Below are 19,939 nucleotides of genomic sequence, written 5' to 3' on the forward strand. Positions count from 1 at the left end.
TCAGAAGTGAATATGCAAATTAACCCAACTAAGATGGTGGCAGCCATGAAGCTGGAGCGAGCAGGAGGCTTGGTTTGCCCCCGGCAATGGAGGAAGTCAAGCTTCCTGCCTTCCCTGGCTGGCCCTGGGCTCCGCTCAAGGCTACAAAGTTTCAATTATAGAAGATAAATAAATCCCAGATACCTGCTTCCAGCCCACCCTGGCCTCTGCTCAAGGAGGCGCTGGAAAAAAAAAGAAAAAAAGGAGAGGCTGGGAACTTGGGTCGCCGGGGGGTGTGGCCAGCCTGAAAACAGACCTCAACCCCTCACCCAGGCTGGCCAGACCCCCATGGGGTGAGGGTCCCTGCTGGGGGGCTGTGGCCAGCCTGCAAACAGCTACCAGCCTCTCAGGCTGGCCAGGAACCCCAGCAGGACCCCCACCCTGATCCGGAACATCCTTCAGGGCAAAGCAGCTGGCCCCCACCCATGCACCAGGCCTCTATCCTATATAATAAAAGGGTAATATGCAAACTGACACTAACAGCAGAATGACTGGTCACTATGACACACAATGACCACCAGGGGGCAGATGCTCAATGCAGGAGCTGCCCCCTGGTGGTCAGTGTGCTCCCACAGGGGGAGCTCTGCTCAGCCACAAGCCAGCATAGTGGTGGTGGCGGGAACCTCTCCTGCCTCCTCAGCAGTGCTAAGGATGTCCGACTGCATCTTAGTCCTGCTCCCTGCTGGCAAGTGGACATCCCCCAAGGGCTCCTGGGCTGCCAGAGGGATGTCTGGCTGCCAGCTTAGGCCTGATCCCCCAGGGAGCGGGCCTAAGCCAGCAGGTAGACATCCCCTGAGGGGTCCCATAATGCGAGAGGGCAAAGGCCGGGCTGAGGGACCCCCTGAGTGCACAAATTTTTGGCACTGGGCCTCTAGTAACAACTATAACTGTGAAAGAAAGGAATGATAAATTGTACTTCATTAACATGGACATTTGTATATCAATAGCACCATTAAGATAGAGAAAAGGTTAGCCACGGATTGGGGAACAATATTTGTAATACATATACCTGATAAAAGATTTGTATATTATACAATAAAGAACTTCTATAAAGCAGTAAGAAAAAGACAGATAACCTATTAAAAAATGGAAAAAAGCTTCAAATAGGCACTTCACCAAAGATGATATCCAAATAGAAAGTATAGGAAAGTCTGCTCAATTCCATTCTTAATGAAGGAAATGCAAATTAAAGCCATGCCAGGATACCTCTACTTGCAGTACAATTTTAGCACAATGGCTAAAATTAAAAAGATTGACATTACCAACTGTTGGTGAGGAGGTAGGACAGCTGAAACTTTTTTTTTGAAACTTGTAGACATTGTTAGTAGGAGTGGAAATTTGTTTAACCACTTTGGGAAATGCTATGGCAATTTCTACCCAAGCTAAACATTTGCTTACTTTTGAGTCAGCAAAAGTACTTCTAGCTATGTACCCTAGAAAATTGAGTGCATACGTTTGTCAGCAGACATCTAAAACAAGTGTTCATAGCAACTTTATTCATAATACCCCCAAACTGGAAACAACTTAAATGTTCTTTAACAGAAGAATTTATAAGCAAATAGTGGTATATTTATACTACAGCGAATACTCCACAGCAATAAAAAAACAATGAACTACTAATATTAGCATCAACTTGGATGAATCTCACAGGCATTATATTGAGCAAAAGAAACACTGACGTTTCAATATAGACAAAATGAATCCAGATGATAGAGAACGAATTAGTGGTGCCCACTCTTGTGGAGGGGGATGGTGAACTACGAATAAGAAAGGGTACAAGGAAACTGTCCTGAGTACTAAAACTGTTATATCTTGATCTGGGTGCTGGTTCCATGGTGTAAACATATGTTAAAAGTCACTGGATTGTACACTTATGATCTGTGTATGTTACATTTTGCACCTTCCTAGACTTTTTCCAAAACAGCTCTATTGAAATATAATTGACAGACCATAAAATTCACTCATGTTAAGTGTACAATGAAGTGGTTTTTACTATATTTATCAAGTCTTGTAACTGTCCCAGGTTTCAATTTTAGAACATTTCTTATATCTCAAAAGGATTCCTTGTGCCTATTTGCACTCACTCTCTTTTCTCCCCTTCAGCCCCAGGCAAACATTAATCTGCTTTCTATCTCTACAGATTTTACTTTTTTCAGCATTCCATGTAACTGGAATCGTATAATATGTGATCTTTTTGCATTTGGCTTTTTTTTTTTCTGACTATAATGTTTTTGAAGTTCTTCCATGATACAGTATATATCTATACCTCATTCCTCCTTCTTGCTAAATGGTATTCTCTTGAATGAATATGCCATTTGTTATCCATCTACTCATTAGTTGAGGGACATTTGGATCATTGCTAACTTTTGACTGTTATGATAATACTGCTATGAATACTTACATACAGATCTTTGTGCATGTATTTTAATTTCTCTAACATAGAAATATATGAGTGAAATCCCTGAGTTATGTAGGAAATTTATGTTTAACTTTTTACGAAACTATTGAACTGAATTTTGGATAATAATTTCATTTGAATGTTCCCATTTTACTTTTTTTTATTTGCTAAAATTTCATGAAACTGTGAACTATGTGAAACTATATTAAAGCCTCTGCTTAGTTATTTGTTGTTTTGCCATTTCAAGGTCTGAGGAAAAAGGTAAGAGCCTAATCCCCGTCATGTGAGTTGATCTGAGATAGATCACAAGTTTTTTGTCAAACATGATCATATTTACATTTTTGCATCTTATTGCCTAAAAATGTACCAATTTCTATCTAAACTCATGCTCACCCTCATCAGTTTTTCCCCGTATGAAAATGCAAAGCCTCAGATAGAAGCTGAAGCAGAAAACTGTAAGCCAAAAGAATACCCTTTGTTAAAAGGCAAAAAAACTGGTTAAGAGAATTTCAAAGTTTCAATAATAATCTTATCAATTAGGGAAGTTTTGCCATTGTGATGTGTAATTTATGAAATTACCTCACAGAACACAAGTGTAAAGATAAGGTTGATATCTGACCCTTTGAAAGTGGTACATTTCATTATTATTAGCTTTTTGTAACGAATATTTTGTAAAAGTCTCTCAATTTTAATATATGAAACAAGATTATCCGTGTGTGTGTGTGTGTGTGTGGGTGTGTGTGTGTGAACTTTTTCAGCTGTTGTTTTTCATGCTGGCTTCCCTCCTCCCAGCTGTTCACTTTATGACTGATATTTTATTCTGTTTCCTCAAAACCATATTCAGAGAACTCACAGAAAGAATTCTTTCTGAACTCGTTAGCATTTGAGGTAGTTAGGAACTGGGTGGGCAAGTGTACTTCTTTGTTGCTGGTTTTTGTTGGTGATGGTTTTGTCTGACAATTGAGTATTAATGTTCCATCAGGTCTTGGCTCACAACTGTACCTGTCTTTGCTAGTCCCACCGTGGGACTTTCTGCTATATTAGATGGGATGTAAGATGAAAAAAAAAATGCAAATTAGGATTTTTTTGTTTTTTAGTGCTGGATTTTCTTGACTGAAAGACAAACAGAGCAGGCTGGGGTAAAAAGTGTTTCCCCCTCTTACTACCTTGATTTTAGAACAGTCACCTTTAACCATGTAAAACCTTCTGTGGTCCATTTTCTTTGTTCCCACTGCCCCCGTTGTTGTTTTTCTCACAGACTGCCATACTGTTCTCAAGAACAGGGAACTGGCCTGTGTGCCACTTTTTCAAAAACATTCTATTAAGCATGATTTTTCATAACTTTCTTTTATTTTAAAAATATTTTTTTATTGATTTCAGAGAGGATGGGAGAGGGAGAGATAGAAACATCAATGATGAGAGAGAATCATTGACCAGCTGCCTCCTGCGTGCCCCCAACTGGGGATCGAGCCTGAAACCCAGGCATATGCCCTGACCAGGAATCGAACCTGGGACCCTTCAGTCCACAGATCAACGCTCTATCCACTGAGCCAAACCTGAGCTGAGGAAGCTGTGCAGTAAGTTTCTTCACATTTAGATGCTTCCCTATCTTCTCTTTATCTTATAAACTGCACAGGTATGCCGGGAGGATCTTACCTCTTTAATTCTTCTAATATTCCAAATGAATCTTTCCTCACCTTTCATTCTTCTACCACATGCTATTGTACTGTATTCCGTGTAGCCTACATACCCAGGCACACCCTCGTCAGCTGTGTCACACATACCTCACTGCTTAGCTGAGGACTGGTTAGCTACACCGACACATCTGAACTAACTGTTAGGTGACTTACTCTGCAGCTTGGCCTCTTACTAGGCTCTTAGAGAGGAAGCTGGGTTAGTGACAGTCTTTAATAACCCCTTAGCTCATATCCCCTCTAGTGATTTTATTTATTCTTTCACATAGTTATTGAGTGTGTAATGGGGGCTAGATGCTTGAGGATGTCCCTGAGAGATTCATATTCTTTAGGGCTCCATTTTATCTCCCCATGTTGCAAGTAACTTGATCACAAGAAGAACAAAAGGCAGGCTGTGCCTCAGTGGGCCCAGGTGTTGATGACAGTTGCTACCCTAGAATAGTTATTTGTTTGGTAAACGTCACTGAGTCATGATGGAAGATCCAGGCCATGCTGAGCTTTGAGAGGAATGAAAGTGAGATTACTAACATAGTCTATTACATACTAGTATATTATATTTATATGCATCGTGTAATTTAGCAGTCAGGCAGATGATCAGCATTCTTTGAGTGTCTACTAAATGACTGGCCCCAGGCGATGAGGTGCTTTGTATAGGCCTTCTCATGTAATTCTGACACCTCCAGACATCTGTGTTACTATTTCCATTTATTATGTGAGAAAGCAGAGGCTCAGAAAGACTAAGTATTTTTGTCAAAATTCTCAGGGCAATATATGGAGCAGGTTTCTACTTTTAAAATTATATCCCATCACAATTGTGATAAGAGGAATTCTATAACTACTGAGGTATTTGGTTGAATTAAAACATCTATTTTCAGCAGATAAGTAGAATAGACATCAGAAATTTGGTACATTAGCAAAAAAGGCCTTATTGGAATAATAGAGAAAATCAACAAAACCAAAAGTTCTTTGAAAAGATGAGCAAAATAAAAAACTTTTAGCCAGACTGGCCCAGGGGGAAAAAAAGAGAGAGAAGACTCAAATTACTAAAGCAGGAATGAAAAAGGAAGTATTACTATTGACCTTACAGAACTAAAAAGGGCAATAAAGGAAGACTATAAACAATTGTATGACAATAAGTCATATCACCTAGATGAAATGGACAAATTCCTAGACACAAGCTATGAAATCTAACTCAAGAAGAAATAGAAAATCTGAAAAAAAATCTATAATTAAAGAGATTGAGTCAGTAATAAAAATAAAAATGTCCTTTTACAAAGATGGCTTCACTAGTGAATTCTAAAAAACATAAGAATTAACATCAATCCTTCACAAACGCTTCCAAAAAATAGAAGAGGGGAAACCACCTCCTAACTTGTTTTTAAGCCATTATTACCCTTGTATCAAAACTAGATAAAGACATATCAAGAAAAGCAAACTATAGATAAATATTCCTTATAAATATAGACAGGAAAAATCTTCAACAAAATACTAGCAATCCAAATATAGCAGCATATAAAAAAATTATGTACCATAATCAACTGCAATTCATCCCAGGAATGCAACAATGGCTCATCATATGAAAGTCAAACACCTGTTAATAGAATGAAGGAAAAAATAACCATATAATCATCTCAATAGATGAAGAAAAAACATTTAAAAAATCCAGCACAATAATGAAAAAGATACCCCAATTAAAAATGGCTAAGAGATTTGAATAGGTATTGCTCCAAAGAAAATGACCAGTAAGTACATGAAATGATGCTCAGTATCATTAGTCACTAAGGAAATGCAAATCAAAACCACAGTGAGATACATAGATAGTGAGATATCTAGAATTAAAAAAAGAAAGTAAAAATACTAGTATATATGGAGATTTATTATAGTTATTGACTCACATGGTTATGGAGGCTAAGAAGTGCTAAAATCTGCCATGTGCAAGATGGGAAGCCAGGAAAGCCAGTGATGTAATTCAGTTCGAGTCTGAAGGCCTGAGATCTGAGAGGCCATTGGTGCAAGTCCTGGAATTTGAAGGCCTGAGAACCAGGAGCTCCAATATCCGAGGGCAGGAGAAGTTGGATGCCCCAATTCAACAAGAGAGAGAGAATTCGCCCTTTCTCTGCCTACTCAGGTCCTCAACTGATTGGATGATGCCCACTGACCTTGGTGAGGATGGATCTTCTTTACTCAATCTACTGAATCACTGGAAACATCTTCACAGTCACACCCAGAAATAATGTTTTACCAGCTATTTGGGCATTCTTTAATTCAGTCAAGTTTACACAGAACGTTAATCATCACAGTAAGGATGCGGAGAAATTGGACCCTATACGTATGTTGCTGGTGGGAATGTAAAATGGTACAACTGCTGTGGAAAAGTTTTTCAAAGAGTTAAATATTGAATTATCATAGGACCCAGAAATATTACTCTTAGGTATATATCCAAGAAAATGGAAAAAACGTGTTGACACAAAAGCTTGTACATAAATGTTCATAGTATTTTTCATAATAGCCAAAGAGCTAAAACAGTCCAAACATATATCAACTGATGAATGGATAAGAAAAATGTGGTACATATCCATACAATGAAATGTTATTCAGCAATAAAAAAGAATAAAATACTGATACATACACCATGGATGAACCTTGAAAACATTGTAAGGGAAGGAAGCCAGTCATAAAAGGCCCATATTGCATTATTCCACTGATATGAAATGTTCAGAATAGGCAAATCCATAGAAACAAAGTGGATTAGTGTTTTCAGAAGCAAAGAAGAGGGAAGAGAGAGGAGTGACTGTTAGCCATTATGGTGTTTGTTTTTGGGGTGGTGAAAATATGCTGGAATTAGGTGATGTACAACCAGTAACTATACTGAGGCCAAGACATGGAAACAACCAGTGTCCCTTGATAGATCATTGGATAAAGAAGATGTGGTAGATATAAATAATGGAATGCTACTCAACCATAAGAAAAGATGAAATATTTCTATTTGCGATAGCATGGATAGAGCTTGAGAATATCATGCTAAGCAAAACAAGTCAGACAGAAAAAGGCAAGAACCATATGACTTCACTCACATGCGGGATATAAAACTGAAAGCAACAAATGAACAAACAAGACAGACAGAAACTCATAGATGGACGCAGGCAACAGTGGGGGCAGGTAGTAAAGGGTAAAGGGGGTCAAATATATGGTGATGGAGGGAGATTTGACTCTGGGTGGTAAACACACAATGCAATGTACAGATGATGTATATTGTAACTGGAAACCTATATAATTTTATTAACTAATGTCACTCCAATAAACTTAATATAGAAAAAAAAAACCAATGAATCGTAAACTCAAAGGGTGAATTATATCTTAGTTTAGGACAACGGCTTTCTTGGAAGATTCTTATTGTCAAGATAACTTTAAGTAATTATATAAAGGATATAAATCACATCTGTCAGGAGAACTTAGCCACGGATATAAATCACATCTGTCAGGAGAACTTAGCCACATGGCTGCTCCTAGTTCCAAGGGTTGGAGTGTGATTCTGGAACATGCAGGTCACCTACAAATCTGTGACTCAGAAGGAAGGGGAGGATGGGTTTTTGTAGACAGCTGGTAACCTCCATCACAGAGCAGAGCTGGAATTGGAACCTTAGGTCTTGGTGTCCTGGTCCAATTTCTTTTTACCATACCATCTGTTTCTCTAAGGAGACCGATTTCATGAGTGTAATCAGGCAAGCTGCTGAATATAGGCATATTTTTGAAACTAAAATAAGATTTGTCTGCTAACATTGGGACTGAGTAACCTTGGAAATGACTAAGCATTTATCTTGAAATATGTGAAGATTGCCCTCTTTAGGAAAGTGTGCATGGGTGTACAAATATAGGTACAATTTTAAAGGGAAAGAGTCAGTTCCAGAGAGAGTCCAGAGATCTAGGAGTGTACAACTTCCCTTAGAAGAATAGTGGGAAGTGGCCTTCTGCATTTTTTTTGAACAAACATGCCATTCATTAGTCCTGACAGGCACCCATTGGTTTGGGTAAATCCAGGTCCATGTTATTGGCACGGCACCATCTGTCTGTTGAGTGTACTTCACCATGCAGAGCCCGGAGTACTCAAGAGTCTTGATTTCTCCCCTTCACACTAAGTTACGGTATGATAGGCGACCAGTTAGAGCTTGCAAGGGTTAGAAGCTCTGCTTGCATTAAAAAATTTTTAATTTAAAAATTTAAAGCATTTTTTTTAAATATATTTTATTGATTTTTTACAGAGAGGAAGGGAGAGAGATAGAGAATTAGAAACATCGATGAGAGAGAAACATCGATCAGCCGCCTCCTGCACATCTCCTACTGGGGATGTGCCCGCAACCCAGGTACATGCCCTTGACCGGAATCGAACCTGGGACCTTTCAGTCCGCAGGCCGACGCTCTATCCACTGAGCCAAACTGGTTTCAGCTTAAAGCATTATTAATATTTACCTATTAAATTACAAAAGGTAAATTACAGCAAGGAACTTGGGAACAGAAATAAATAATTATTGCAGGGACTTTTGAAAATTGGAATAGTTTAGGGACTGAAAACTCAAATGTTTATAGGCAGGTAATTTTGAATGGATGAGAGTATGATTACTGGGAATCGTGGCAAAATAGAGTGTAGAGGCCCTGCCTTAAGACATTAAACAATGACAACATCAACAACAAGAAACATAAACACCTGCATGCGGGTCAATTAAAACCCATGTGGGGCTAAGTTTAGCCTGGAGGCCACCAGTTTATGGCAACCTCTTGACTGGCTCATAATATAGGAATATGGAACAAGGACTTTAAAATTTGCCATGTTATCAAAAGAGGCAATGCAGGAAGTGAAGAAATTAATTGGGATATAAAATGTTCTTTGCTTTTTTATTTAAAGAAAAAAACTGGCTTAATATTTGGAGAATGATTCAAATTATGATATAACTACATAACTGTTTAAAGCACAGAAATATATAGAAAGTGCCAGCACATGGAAATATATCTATGTGAAAATTAAGTGAGAGTAGAATGTAAATTATAAATGTAAATGAGTTATAATATATGTTAACAAAGATTGGGGGAAAAATGTGAGCAATGTAAATAATTTGACGGTCATCAGATTTCTTTTTCCTGAAAAGAAGCTTAAATTCACCAGGAAGAAAAAGACAATGCAGTCCATCTCTATGAAGCACATCGGTAAAATATCTAATTGTCCTTTGGATTCCATCTAACTAAGCAGGAGTATGACTATCTCAATAGCTTATAGCTTTGTCCTATAAAAAAGTGGTCATTTTTACCTGAAAGAGATGACTTGATTACTTTCTCTGTTATACACTGATATTTTGTTCAAGCCTCAGAATTCTGTGTTTTACTTTTTTCCTATCCACTCTACTTTATAAAAATGGATCCAAGGAAAGTGATTCCTGTCCCAAACTTCTTGAGTGAACCCCTCCTTTTATGCCATTCATGAGGAGGCACCGAGCCAAGTCCCTGGGGGTAATGTCAGGATGTTCCAGGCTCTTTGGCTTCAGAAATGGCCCAGACTTTGCTTCAGGTCCTGGGGTTTCCAGAACGTGGCCGCCACCCAGAGTGGAGTGTCCATGGTGGTTGCCACTCGATGCTTGTGCTTGGGCAGCAGCTCCTGAAATGTCTGGGGGCGACCAGGACCCCACTCCCCCTGTTGTTAGTCATTGGTGTGATGAGGGCCTCCTCCGTCTCCCTCCTGTGCTCCCTTCTCACGCAGCCCATAAAGCAGTGGCTGCTTTTGCAGGAATCTTGGGTTGAAGACAGAGATTTCTTGTCTTTCTGGGCCTCAGGTGTAATTGCTACAGGGACAGGGACTGGATGTTGTGTCATAGGCCAATTATAGCTGGGTTGGAGGGGCATTATTTGGAAGCTCAGGGTGATTTAAAAGAGTTCAGATTCAGCAACTCTTTGAAACAAACATAAAGGTTACTTTCCGTGCTGATGGGGGGCGTGGATTGATCATTGGTGTTGCTCTCAGATTAGTTTCTACTGAGATTTCACTTCTTGGTTGCTTCATCATTACTGAACTTTTTAGAAGTTGCTCCACAACACTAATTTTGTACAATAACTCAACATGTCTGTGAATGCTTACTCAAGCGACTTAATTCCTCTGTGCCCAGCAACCTAGGCCTATAGGTAGATAACTCGCTTTCTTCGGTTGAGACAGTGATGTTTTTGCAAGGATCTTGGCTGGAGATCCTGAGCCTAATTGCAGACAGCTTGACTGACATAAAGCACAGTTCCCCGGTCTGTTTTTCTATTGCACCCCCTCTGACTTAGTGTTAGACCACTGCATCCAGACAGTATTTTGTGATCATTTTGAGTTGGCCCCATTGCTGCTTTGTGTGTGAGATTCTTAGTTTCTTAGCGTATTTGCCTGTGGTCCTCCCTGTGGTCCTCCCTGTGGTCCTGGTGGTCTGGTTCCTGAATGAGAAGCACATTTCTTTATCTGCTCACAGCTAAAGGCGTCTCTTGCTTGGAAGATTTTAATAGCTGTCTGCATGGTGTCCCTGAATCCATTCTGGCCCCCTGCAATCCGTTCTCCTTTCCGTAGCCAGAGTTGTCTTTTGGAAATACAACTCTGGTCCCGTCACCCTTTAGCTTAAAAGCTTCTGTGCCTTCCAGTGGCCTTTAGGCTGCACAGGAAAACCTTCCCAGGTCCCGCCTCTCCTTGGCCTCTCTCCTGGGGCTCCCAGTTCTCTGTGCTCTGGGCACCTGAGCCTTCTTGCGGGTCTTCACTCGGGCTTTCTCCTCAACCACATGTTGTCCTCTCTGCAGCCAGGTTCTGCCTCTTTCCTCTTTTTTGAGGCCAGTCCTCATCCCTCAGCTGCGCCCTAACATCCAAGCTCCTAACGTTGCATACCTCTCCTCCTTAGCACTCATTCCTGTTTAAAGTTTACCTTTATTTGTGTGATTCTTGGATTAAGACCTGTTTCTACATAAACCAATAAGCTCCACAAGGGTGGGCTGTATCTTTTTGGCTGAGAGAGGGGCTTACCATTGCCAGCTTGTAACACATGCTGTAGGTGCTTATAAATATTTATTGAATGACCACGATTTCTTCTTGGTTTACCCTTCTGGAATTTTATGGCTCTGCCTCATGTAAGTTATCACTTCATCTATGACTTCTTCCCTAGCCAGCCTACTTCTATCTAAAGGCTCTACCTTTATCTAGTTTTTCCAGCTTTATAAGAAGGCATCTGGGCTTAGTCTTCTAGTGACCAGATATGCAAACCTTCTTTCTTCCTCTAAGGCCATCCTTTCCTCTGACTGAGGAGTCCTTGCAGCCCTGACCATCTTTCTGGGTTCCCCTTGGTGACGTCTCCTAATGAGCTCCCATTTATGAGCCTTTCTGAGCTACAACTCCAAGCTGGGAGCGTGTGACACCCACAGTCTCAGCAACAGCAGCAATAAAAGAGATTGATTTTCAATGATAATGGCAGTAATTAAGGATCCTACATGAATTTGTTATTGCCTCGCCAACAACAACTAAACTCGCTTGTCTCATTGCTGCAGTTTACCATCTCTTCTGCCATGATGAAGGAATTGCATTCTTAAGAAATTTTACATTCTCAAAAGTCATGATTTAAAAACAATTGCTTGACTAGGAAAAAAGGGGATAGGGATTGGTCAGGATCAGACTCAAAATAAAGGTATTTTTCCTACAGAATTTTTTCTAATAAAGCTTTAAAACAACAACTCTGCAAGTGTTCGTAAAGCCCATCACTGCAAAAACCTTAGTGTTTCACCACATATAGCACTTGCTCCGGAGCAAGTCTTCGTTTCCCATCATTGCCTACACTACCGTTAGCAAAGACCCTTTATACCCTCCTGCTTCTTTGATTACCCAATTGTTATAATGAATCAAACACCAAGCCTCCCAAACCAGCCAGCTTTTACAGACAATAGCTTCTCTCATGCTAAGGGGGTAGTTCCAGATCTAGTATAATAATGGTATATGTAATGCTAATCAAATTCTCTGATTTATTCCATTTGCTTTAAAAACAAACAGTCTGTAATTTTCTCAGATCTGGACAGCCTACATCAAACAATCACACCTGTGTTTTAATGTTCTCCCCGACTCAGGTGATGCAGGCCCAGTGTGTCAAAACAGAAACTGAATTCTACCGCCGCAGTCGCAGCGAGATAGTGGACGGAAAAGGGCACACCATGGGGGCACTGTATTGGCAGCTGAATGACATCTGGCAGGCTCCTTCCTGGGCCTCTCTAGGCAAGTGTTTCAGCATTCCTTGTGTGTGAGAGAGAAAGCAATACTAGTGTGGAGAGGTGCTGAGAAAACCCAGAGGCCGAGGTAAGGAGATTCTCCAACATCTGGTCAATGAACTGGACCCCCACCCACTACCTTCACAGTCTTCCCAGGAGCCTGAGAGGCAGCCTCGCTATGAGTTCTGTGCTGTGCAATGTCACAAAAGCGGGCTAACAAGGTGGGTAGATTCATGCACGGAGATCTGTTACGTGTCATAATCATTGCTTAGATTTGAATTTATTTAAGAGGACTTTCCAAGGCAAAGGAGCATTTACTTAAGCATCTCTTCTTCCGTTTAGGAGACTTCAACCATGTGGAAGGTTGGCCCCACTAAGTGTTAAAATGTCCCTTTGCTTGACTCCCGTTTAAGACCATGAGGTCATTTTTATTCTGCCCTATTTATCTCTTGAAAGGGGAGGTCATAGTCAGAAGTCCAAGTAGGAAGGGTTCTCAATTGAAGCAGTCCAACTAGCAATAGGTGAGATGACTGGCATGGCACTTGCAGTTTGAATTATTCTTCTTTGGCACATGAAAAACCATCCAGAAGTAATGATAAATCTTTGGCCTTCACCTGAGGTGGTTTGAAGCAAAGTTCAGTTAATGCCAACAAAAGTTTGGGGTCAAAAATGAGGCAAAGCCGTGAAGTAAAAAGGCCATGTTGCTGGGTAAGGCCTTAAACCAGCTATGGATACAAATGTAAAATCCATTCACCACAGGCTTTAATGAGTGCCAGGTCACCTCTCAAGGGGCACTGGAGTTTTGATCAAGTTAATCTGGCTAAACTCTTTATCAACACCAACCAGACAAAAGGGTATTGGATGAGAATCACAGGTAGAGCATGGGGGGAATAGCCCTTAACACAGGATGAAGAGATACTGTTTAGAGACACTTGGGCAGTATTTACTTATTTATTTATAGAGGAAGGGAGAGGAAGAGGGAGAGAAACATCCATGTGAGAGCGAAACATCAATCGACTGCCTTCACCATGCACCTACCAGGGATTGAGCTTGCAACCTGGGCATATGCCCTGACCGGGAATCGAACTGGCAACCTTTCGGCACATGGGACGACCAACTGAGCCACACCGGCCAGAGCGAAATATTTTTTAGTTTGTGGGGTTAGCATACCAGACTTGCCAACAGGGCACAGCATTCTGCAGGTCCTCGGCACCTTGTAACTGTATGTGAGGCACTGTCATTAATTGCTGTCGGCTGGGTGTTCTGCAGTGGGAACTTGCCGGCCACATTAGTGACAGAGCTTGTTTTGTCTCCCTCAGGGGACTGTGCTCATGGGAACAGGAGACTAAGTCCCAAGTCATTCTTACAAAGGGCTACTCGTAACCCGTGCTCCCTGCCGGTGCTGCTGGCTTCCTTCTTCACATGTGTATAGTGAAAAGGAGAAGGGGCGCCTTGAGCTCCCAGAAGCAAGGAGTCAGCTCTGGGCCCAAAAGACGGGCCTGTGGCATGTTTGACTTAACTGCTTGAGCCCCTGGTTCCTCATTTGAAAATGGATGTTAATGTCTGCCTCCCCCAGATGTGAGGATAAAACGTGGTAACGTCCAAAATGCTCAGAGCCCTCAGCAAACGTGGGTTCCCGAGCTTTCTGGGTCTCCCTTCCACTCGCAGTCCTTAGGATCATGACAGATTCATGTTCACTGGGCCGTGTGGGTGATGATTCTGACTGACGGCTTGGCCCTGCCCACCTACTAACTTTCCTGACTGTTTTTTAGAATACGGAGGAAAGTGGAAAATGCTTCATTACTTCGCTCAGCATTTCTTCGCGCCACTGTGGCCAGTGGGTTTTGAGGATAAAGGAGTGTTTTTTGTCTACGGGGTGTCAGACCTTCACTCAGACCACATGGTGACGCTCACTGTAAGTCGATTGGCTTTTCTCTCTGTGATGGAGAGTTTTAGGTTATTTCTTTAGTTATTCGGTGCCTTTTCTTTTTGGGAAACAGAAAAGAGAAATTAATTTGTACCAAAATGTTTCCAGCGCCTGGAGTAGAAAATGGGCTGTCCCAGAGTCAGCATATCTCTTTTCAGGGTAAAACTGTTGTTTATTCTGTGACCTTAAGCCTAATGTCTTAGTGATTCAGTTTCCTCATCTGTAAAATGATACCAGCCTATCTTCTTTTTTAAAAAATATATTTTTATTGATTTCAGAGAAGAAGGGAGGAGGAGAGAGAGATAGAAACATCAATGATGAGAGAGAATCATTGATGGGCTGCCTTCTCCATGCCCCCCACTGGGGCCTGAGCCTGACACCTGGGCATGTGCCCTGACCAGGAATTGAACTCTGACCTCCTTGTTCATAGGTTGACACTCAACCACTGAGCAACGTCAGCCGGGCCAGCCTATTTTCTAAAAGGCTCCTATGGGTAGTGGATAAAAGAATTAGATGCAACTGAATTATAAAGTGCCACTTAAATGTAAGCTTATTGATAATCACGGAAAGCAGGAAATAGCTTGATGGAGAATGCATACGTGGGAAAGTAGACTTGGATCGAAAACAATCTAGGCGAAAAGAAAGGGTAGAAACTCGTCTTGGGCGGCAGCGGTATGGAGGACACTGAGGATAGGTCATGCGTATGGAGTAATGGCGGTGCCTGGGCACTGTGCCTCCCATCGCTCGCTTCACTGAATTCTCACAGCAGCCCGCAGAGTTAGTGCTGCTGTTATTCGCATGCTACAAAGGAAGAAACAGAGACGCCGAGAACCTGATTAACTTGCTCAGTTACACAGCCAGCACTTGGTGGGGCGGAGGTTAAACCCGGATTTCATAGTCTCTTAACCGTTCCTGCTGTTCTGCCTTTCGTCAATGATTACTACTATTTTCCTCTTAAAAAAGTAGTGACCCAGGAACGTTTGCTTTTGTTCTGTGTTGTTTCTCCACAGGTGAGAGTGCACAGGTGGAGTTCCCTGGAGCCTGTGTGCTCTCGCAGGACCCCGGATCTTGTGATGAGAGCAGGGAAGGCTGTCCCCCTCTATCAGGAGCCGGTGTCTGCAATGCTGCAGAGATGTGGGCATTGTACACGGCAAAGCTGTGTGGTTTCCTTTTACCTGTCAGCCAACAGCAAACCCTTGAGCTCAACCAACTATCACTTCCTGTCCTCACCGAAGAAAGCCGAGGGGCTCCAGAAGGCAGGCATCACTGTAAGCACCGGTCGGTGGGGTCTCCGTGGCCTCGGGAGCTGCCCTGCTCCTGGGCAGGCACACTGCATCTTGCTGTTTGCAAACTTTTCCCTTGGAACAGAGTTTCCCCAAGGCCTGGGAATGTTGGCTCCTTCCCACTGGAAGCAAAGGCCAAATGATTTTTATTTCTAATTCAGCATTTGTCAAAGTTTTTGGTTCCTGATACTCCTACTGTCCCATCAGCCCTCCCTCATGGGACAGTGGAGGGAGAGGCACCAGTGTCATCAGGGATTCCCTCTCTCCCCCCAAGAGTGTCAAACTCGGTCCTGGGGCTTTAGGGCACCAACCCCGAAGTATTATTGTTGATGTAAGAAATGGTCAAACCTGTAGAGAATTTTCGTAAGAGTTTATTTGAGCCAAATTGATGGTACATGCTGAGGAGTAAGATCTTAAAACCTCCAGAGAATAACAGCTTTGCAGCTTCTTTTATGCATATGAAATTAAGGAGGGAACAAGGAAGATTGCATGAAGGTGGGAGGAAGCAACACAGGGATTGTATTACAGGATAGTTAACAAGATTGTGTGCTGTCTGGAGTGTTAATACCCCTTCCAGGTTATTACTTCTGGACTTTCTTTCTGTATTTATTTTTTATTTTAATCTAATCTATCTACCTATAGCTAGATACTGGTTAACAAAATTATACAGGTTTCAGGTGCATACTAGTAATTCCACAACATATCATCTGTGTACTGTATGGTGTACTCACCACCCCAGTTGAGTCTCCTTCTATCACTTCTGGTTTTTCAAAGGTGTGTTAACCTAGATACACGGCAATGATGGGCAGGGTTTACTTAAGGCAAAGATAAACCTTTTACTAAAGAAGTTATAGGTGTGGGCGTGACCACCCACCATGACCTGCCCAGTTAGGAATTTACGATCAGAGCACCCTATGAAGTTACTTTCCACAGAACCCCATTTTTCATCCACTTTATCATCTGTGTTTACAAGTGAGCAAACTAGTCTAGAGGGACTGACACGCTCAAGGAACGTGCTCAGGGAAGCATCAGAGCCGGGGGAGCACTCTGATTTTGAGATTTTTAAGTAGAGTCTATTAATCTTTAAAATTTTCATTCTACGCTCCTTGATTTCTTGCTGCAAAGTAGCTTAATTATCAAATCTCTTTATAATTGCCAAGAGAAACAATGGCATGATCAGGCTGTGTTGTTATGAAAGTGTGCAGCTGGAGAATTTGGAATCTCTTTAGTCAATTGAAACCCTGTCCTTCCTTTTCCTCCTACACATAGTGATTGAAAATATTTTTCTAGGAAGGTCCATTCTCTAGTTTTAGCGAATTTTAAAAAATATATATTTTATTGATTTTTTACAGAGAGGAAGGGAGAGGGATAGAGAGTTAGAAACATCGATGAGAGAGAAACATTGATCAGCTGCCTCCTGTACTCCCCCTACTGGGGATGTGCCTGCAACCAAGGTACATGCCCTTGACCGGAATCGAACCTGGGACCATTCAGTCCGGAGGCCGATGCTCTATCCACTGAGCCAAACCGGTTAGGGCTAGTTTTAGCGAATTTTAAATGTGTCTTCATTGAGAAGCCTTAAGTGGGAGGATTTTTTACATTTACTTTAGAAGTAATGATATAGAAATTCTTAATCCTTGATTTTAAAAACATGTATCTTCTTTCCCAGTAATGAAAGATTCATGTAATGAAATCTAAGTTATCTGTAACAACAGATAAGAAGGAAATGACATATATTTAAGTAGTTTTTTTCCAGAACAGAAAAAACAACAACACCCCACTATGTAGCAGACTAGTGGGGATTTTGAAAACAATTCTTTCTCTTTCCTTAGCTAAGCCTTCATTATCTTGGGATAATTCAGGGTTGGAGAGAAGTAGGACTTCTTTATTTTTTCTACCACATTTGAATTTTAGTGAGACTTGCCTTTCCTAAAGGGATACAATAACAACAACAACAAAGCATTTATTGCAGGCTTAACATAGGCCAGGCACTTGAGTGTTCTGTCCCCAGGTGGATACCAGAAATTTGTTTTCTCTGCCTCCCTGAAGCCAGGGTGCAAGCTTGAGCCCCAGGCTCCATAGTCAGATGCATTGAAATGAGATCCCAGTTGGAAGAAGGCAACAAGAGTGAGCAGGTACCAGAGTCACTTTTGGCCTTGGCCTTGGCGCAGCAGTGACTGGGGCCTCCGTAGCAGCCATGTGGGCTGGCCAGGGCCAGCTTTACCGGAACAGGTGGACGATTGATTTGGGAATCTGACATCTAGCTTCAAGCCTGAATCTCTGACTGTCTGCGAGCTACCTAATGTACTTACTTTTCATTTCTGCTTCTACCACAGTAGGTTTGTTTTATTGTTTGTAGCTCAGAACTCTGAATGGCAATCAGACAAGTGTGTAAGGCTAAAGTTATGTATAGTAAAAATTCTCCTTGGAAATTCTTGATGCCACACATAACATAATGTCAGACCTATGGTGTGGCATGTACCCATGCTAAGGACTCGTTTTTCATGATGAAGGCCGAGCTTGGACGACCAGGTCACACTCATCCATGCTCTCTCAGAGAGGCTCTCGAACCCCCGCCTCTAGGGCTGAGCTCAGCCTCACTGTGCACGTGCTGCTCGTTGACAAATGACAAGATTTAAACTGGTTTGTTTGCTGATACTGTGTGGGGTTCACACATCTTACAAGTGCTCATGATTGTGGCTTTGCAGTGCTATGTAAGGAAGAAGAGAAAGCTCTCACGCTAGACCTGCTGTACATGGCTGGCAGGCTGCTGTCTAGATTTCTGGATCTTTTCGGAGGACCAGGAGGTGAGCTCCGGGGTTGTGCTCTGCGGCTGGCTCCAGATAGAAACCGAGAAAGTCATTAAGCGGCCCAGCAGTTAGGCAAAGACGTTCCTCTCTTGATGATACCCTGAGACACACTGTAAATGATAGAAAGCTTTGAGCTTCTCGTGAAATAGTCTCTCACAGTTCTGCACTTGGTTTGAGATTACAATTTGGTCATTTCCCAGAGCCTTAACAGATTTCCATGTATTTCTCAGTATCTGACACAGTGCACGGAATATATGACTTTAGCGGCCGCTGAACCAAAGTTGTAGGAAATAGACTCCCTGGTAGGCCCACAGAAACACCCTCTGATAGGCATCGGCTATGGAACGGAGAGCTCGTCCCTCATCCTTCACTTCATTTATCTTTTCCTTTCAGGCCATCATCTCTCAGCACAAGGACACCTTTGTGTTTGATCTGGAAACGAAGGCCGTGGCACCCTTTGTGTGGTTGGATGTAGGGAGCGTCCCGGGGAGATTCAGTGACAACGGTTTCCTCATGACGGAGAAGACGCGGACTATATTTTTTTACCCCTGGAGGCCCACCAGCAAGAGTGAATTGGAGCAATCTCTTCATGTGACTTCCTTGGCTGATATTTACTAAGGGGATCCAGCTGCTTTCGAAAGCACTTCTAAGCCACCTGCGAGAGCTGCAGGCAGCCAGAGACCAGGGATGGAGCCGGAAGGTCCACCTGTGCCAGGCATCTGGTGCATCGCTCCCCCAGCGGTGTGCACAGCCCCTCTCAGGGCAGCTGTGTGCTCAGGGCCCCTCCAGCGAGCTGTGCCAGGTCGGTGCTGTTCGGTTTCCCCTCCTAGCTTCACCACCACATGAGCCAGTTATAACCCAACTGCCCCTCCCTCCCCAGAGAAGGATGTCTGCACAGGTCAGCCTCTGCGGATCCACAGGGACATGACCACAGGGCTTCCGATTTGGCTCAATCCAAGGAGCTTTTCCATTCAGAGGAGTTAGATTTAGACTGTTGTCTCTGGCGGAAAAGTGGCGTTCTTTTTAGTTTGAGTTTAAATCATTTTACATCGATTGATTAATTATAAGAGGCTACATATTACTTTATTACACATGATCATGTTCATAAAATTATGTTGATAAAGCAAATGGGGAAAATTGTTAATAAATTGTAATAATTTTGGTAAAGGTTTGTAGGGATTTTTTGTACTCTTTTGTAACTTCCTGTAAGTTTGAAATCATATAAAAAATTAAAATGTACATAAATTGCATCAAGTGGCTTATTTCATCTCTGGCTTATTTAATCATTCCATAAATATTCCATTGTGCCCAATACTGTGCTGACCGTTAATTCCCACTTAGCTCTGGCCAAGTTTTTATTCTAGTTGATAAATTGGGAGAGTTTGGAGAATCTGACAGAGATATTTGAGGGTTTTTCTCTGCGAAGAATCATGTAGTTTTTTACGAAATGGACCACCATTGAGAGTTTGGTTTTAAAATCAAGACTGATTAGGTAATAGATTTGGTTTTAATACTGAGAAGTTTGAGATATGGTT

At 41.9% G+C, this 19,939-nt stretch overlaps 1 protein-coding gene across 2 annotated transcripts in view; it reads left to right on the top strand.

Moving 5' to 3' along the window:
- MANBA (mannosidase beta) overlaps positions 1–19,713 on the top strand; it is a 102,419-nt gene extending 82,706 nt beyond the window's left edge. For both annotated transcript variants that reach the window (XM_081085547.1, XM_081085546.1), the window contains exons 14-17: positions 12,247–12,391; positions 14,157–14,299; positions 15,322–15,579; positions 18,798–19,713. In XM_081085547.1, the coding sequence (XP_080941673.1) occupies positions 12,247–12,391; positions 14,157–14,299; positions 15,322–15,579; positions 18,798–19,022 (771 nt within the window). In that variant the 3' untranslated portion in view covers positions 19,023–19,713. The remainder of the gene's footprint in view (positions 1–12,246; positions 12,392–14,156; positions 14,300–15,321; positions 15,580–18,797) is intronic.
- The last annotated feature ends 226 nt before the right edge of the window (positions 19,714–19,939 follow it).

Source organism: Myotis nattereri, assembly GCF_964212035.1.
Source record: "Myotis nattereri genome assembly, chromosome: 1".
NCBI lineage: Eukaryota > Metazoa > Chordata > Mammalia > Chiroptera > Vespertilionidae > Myotis > Myotis nattereri.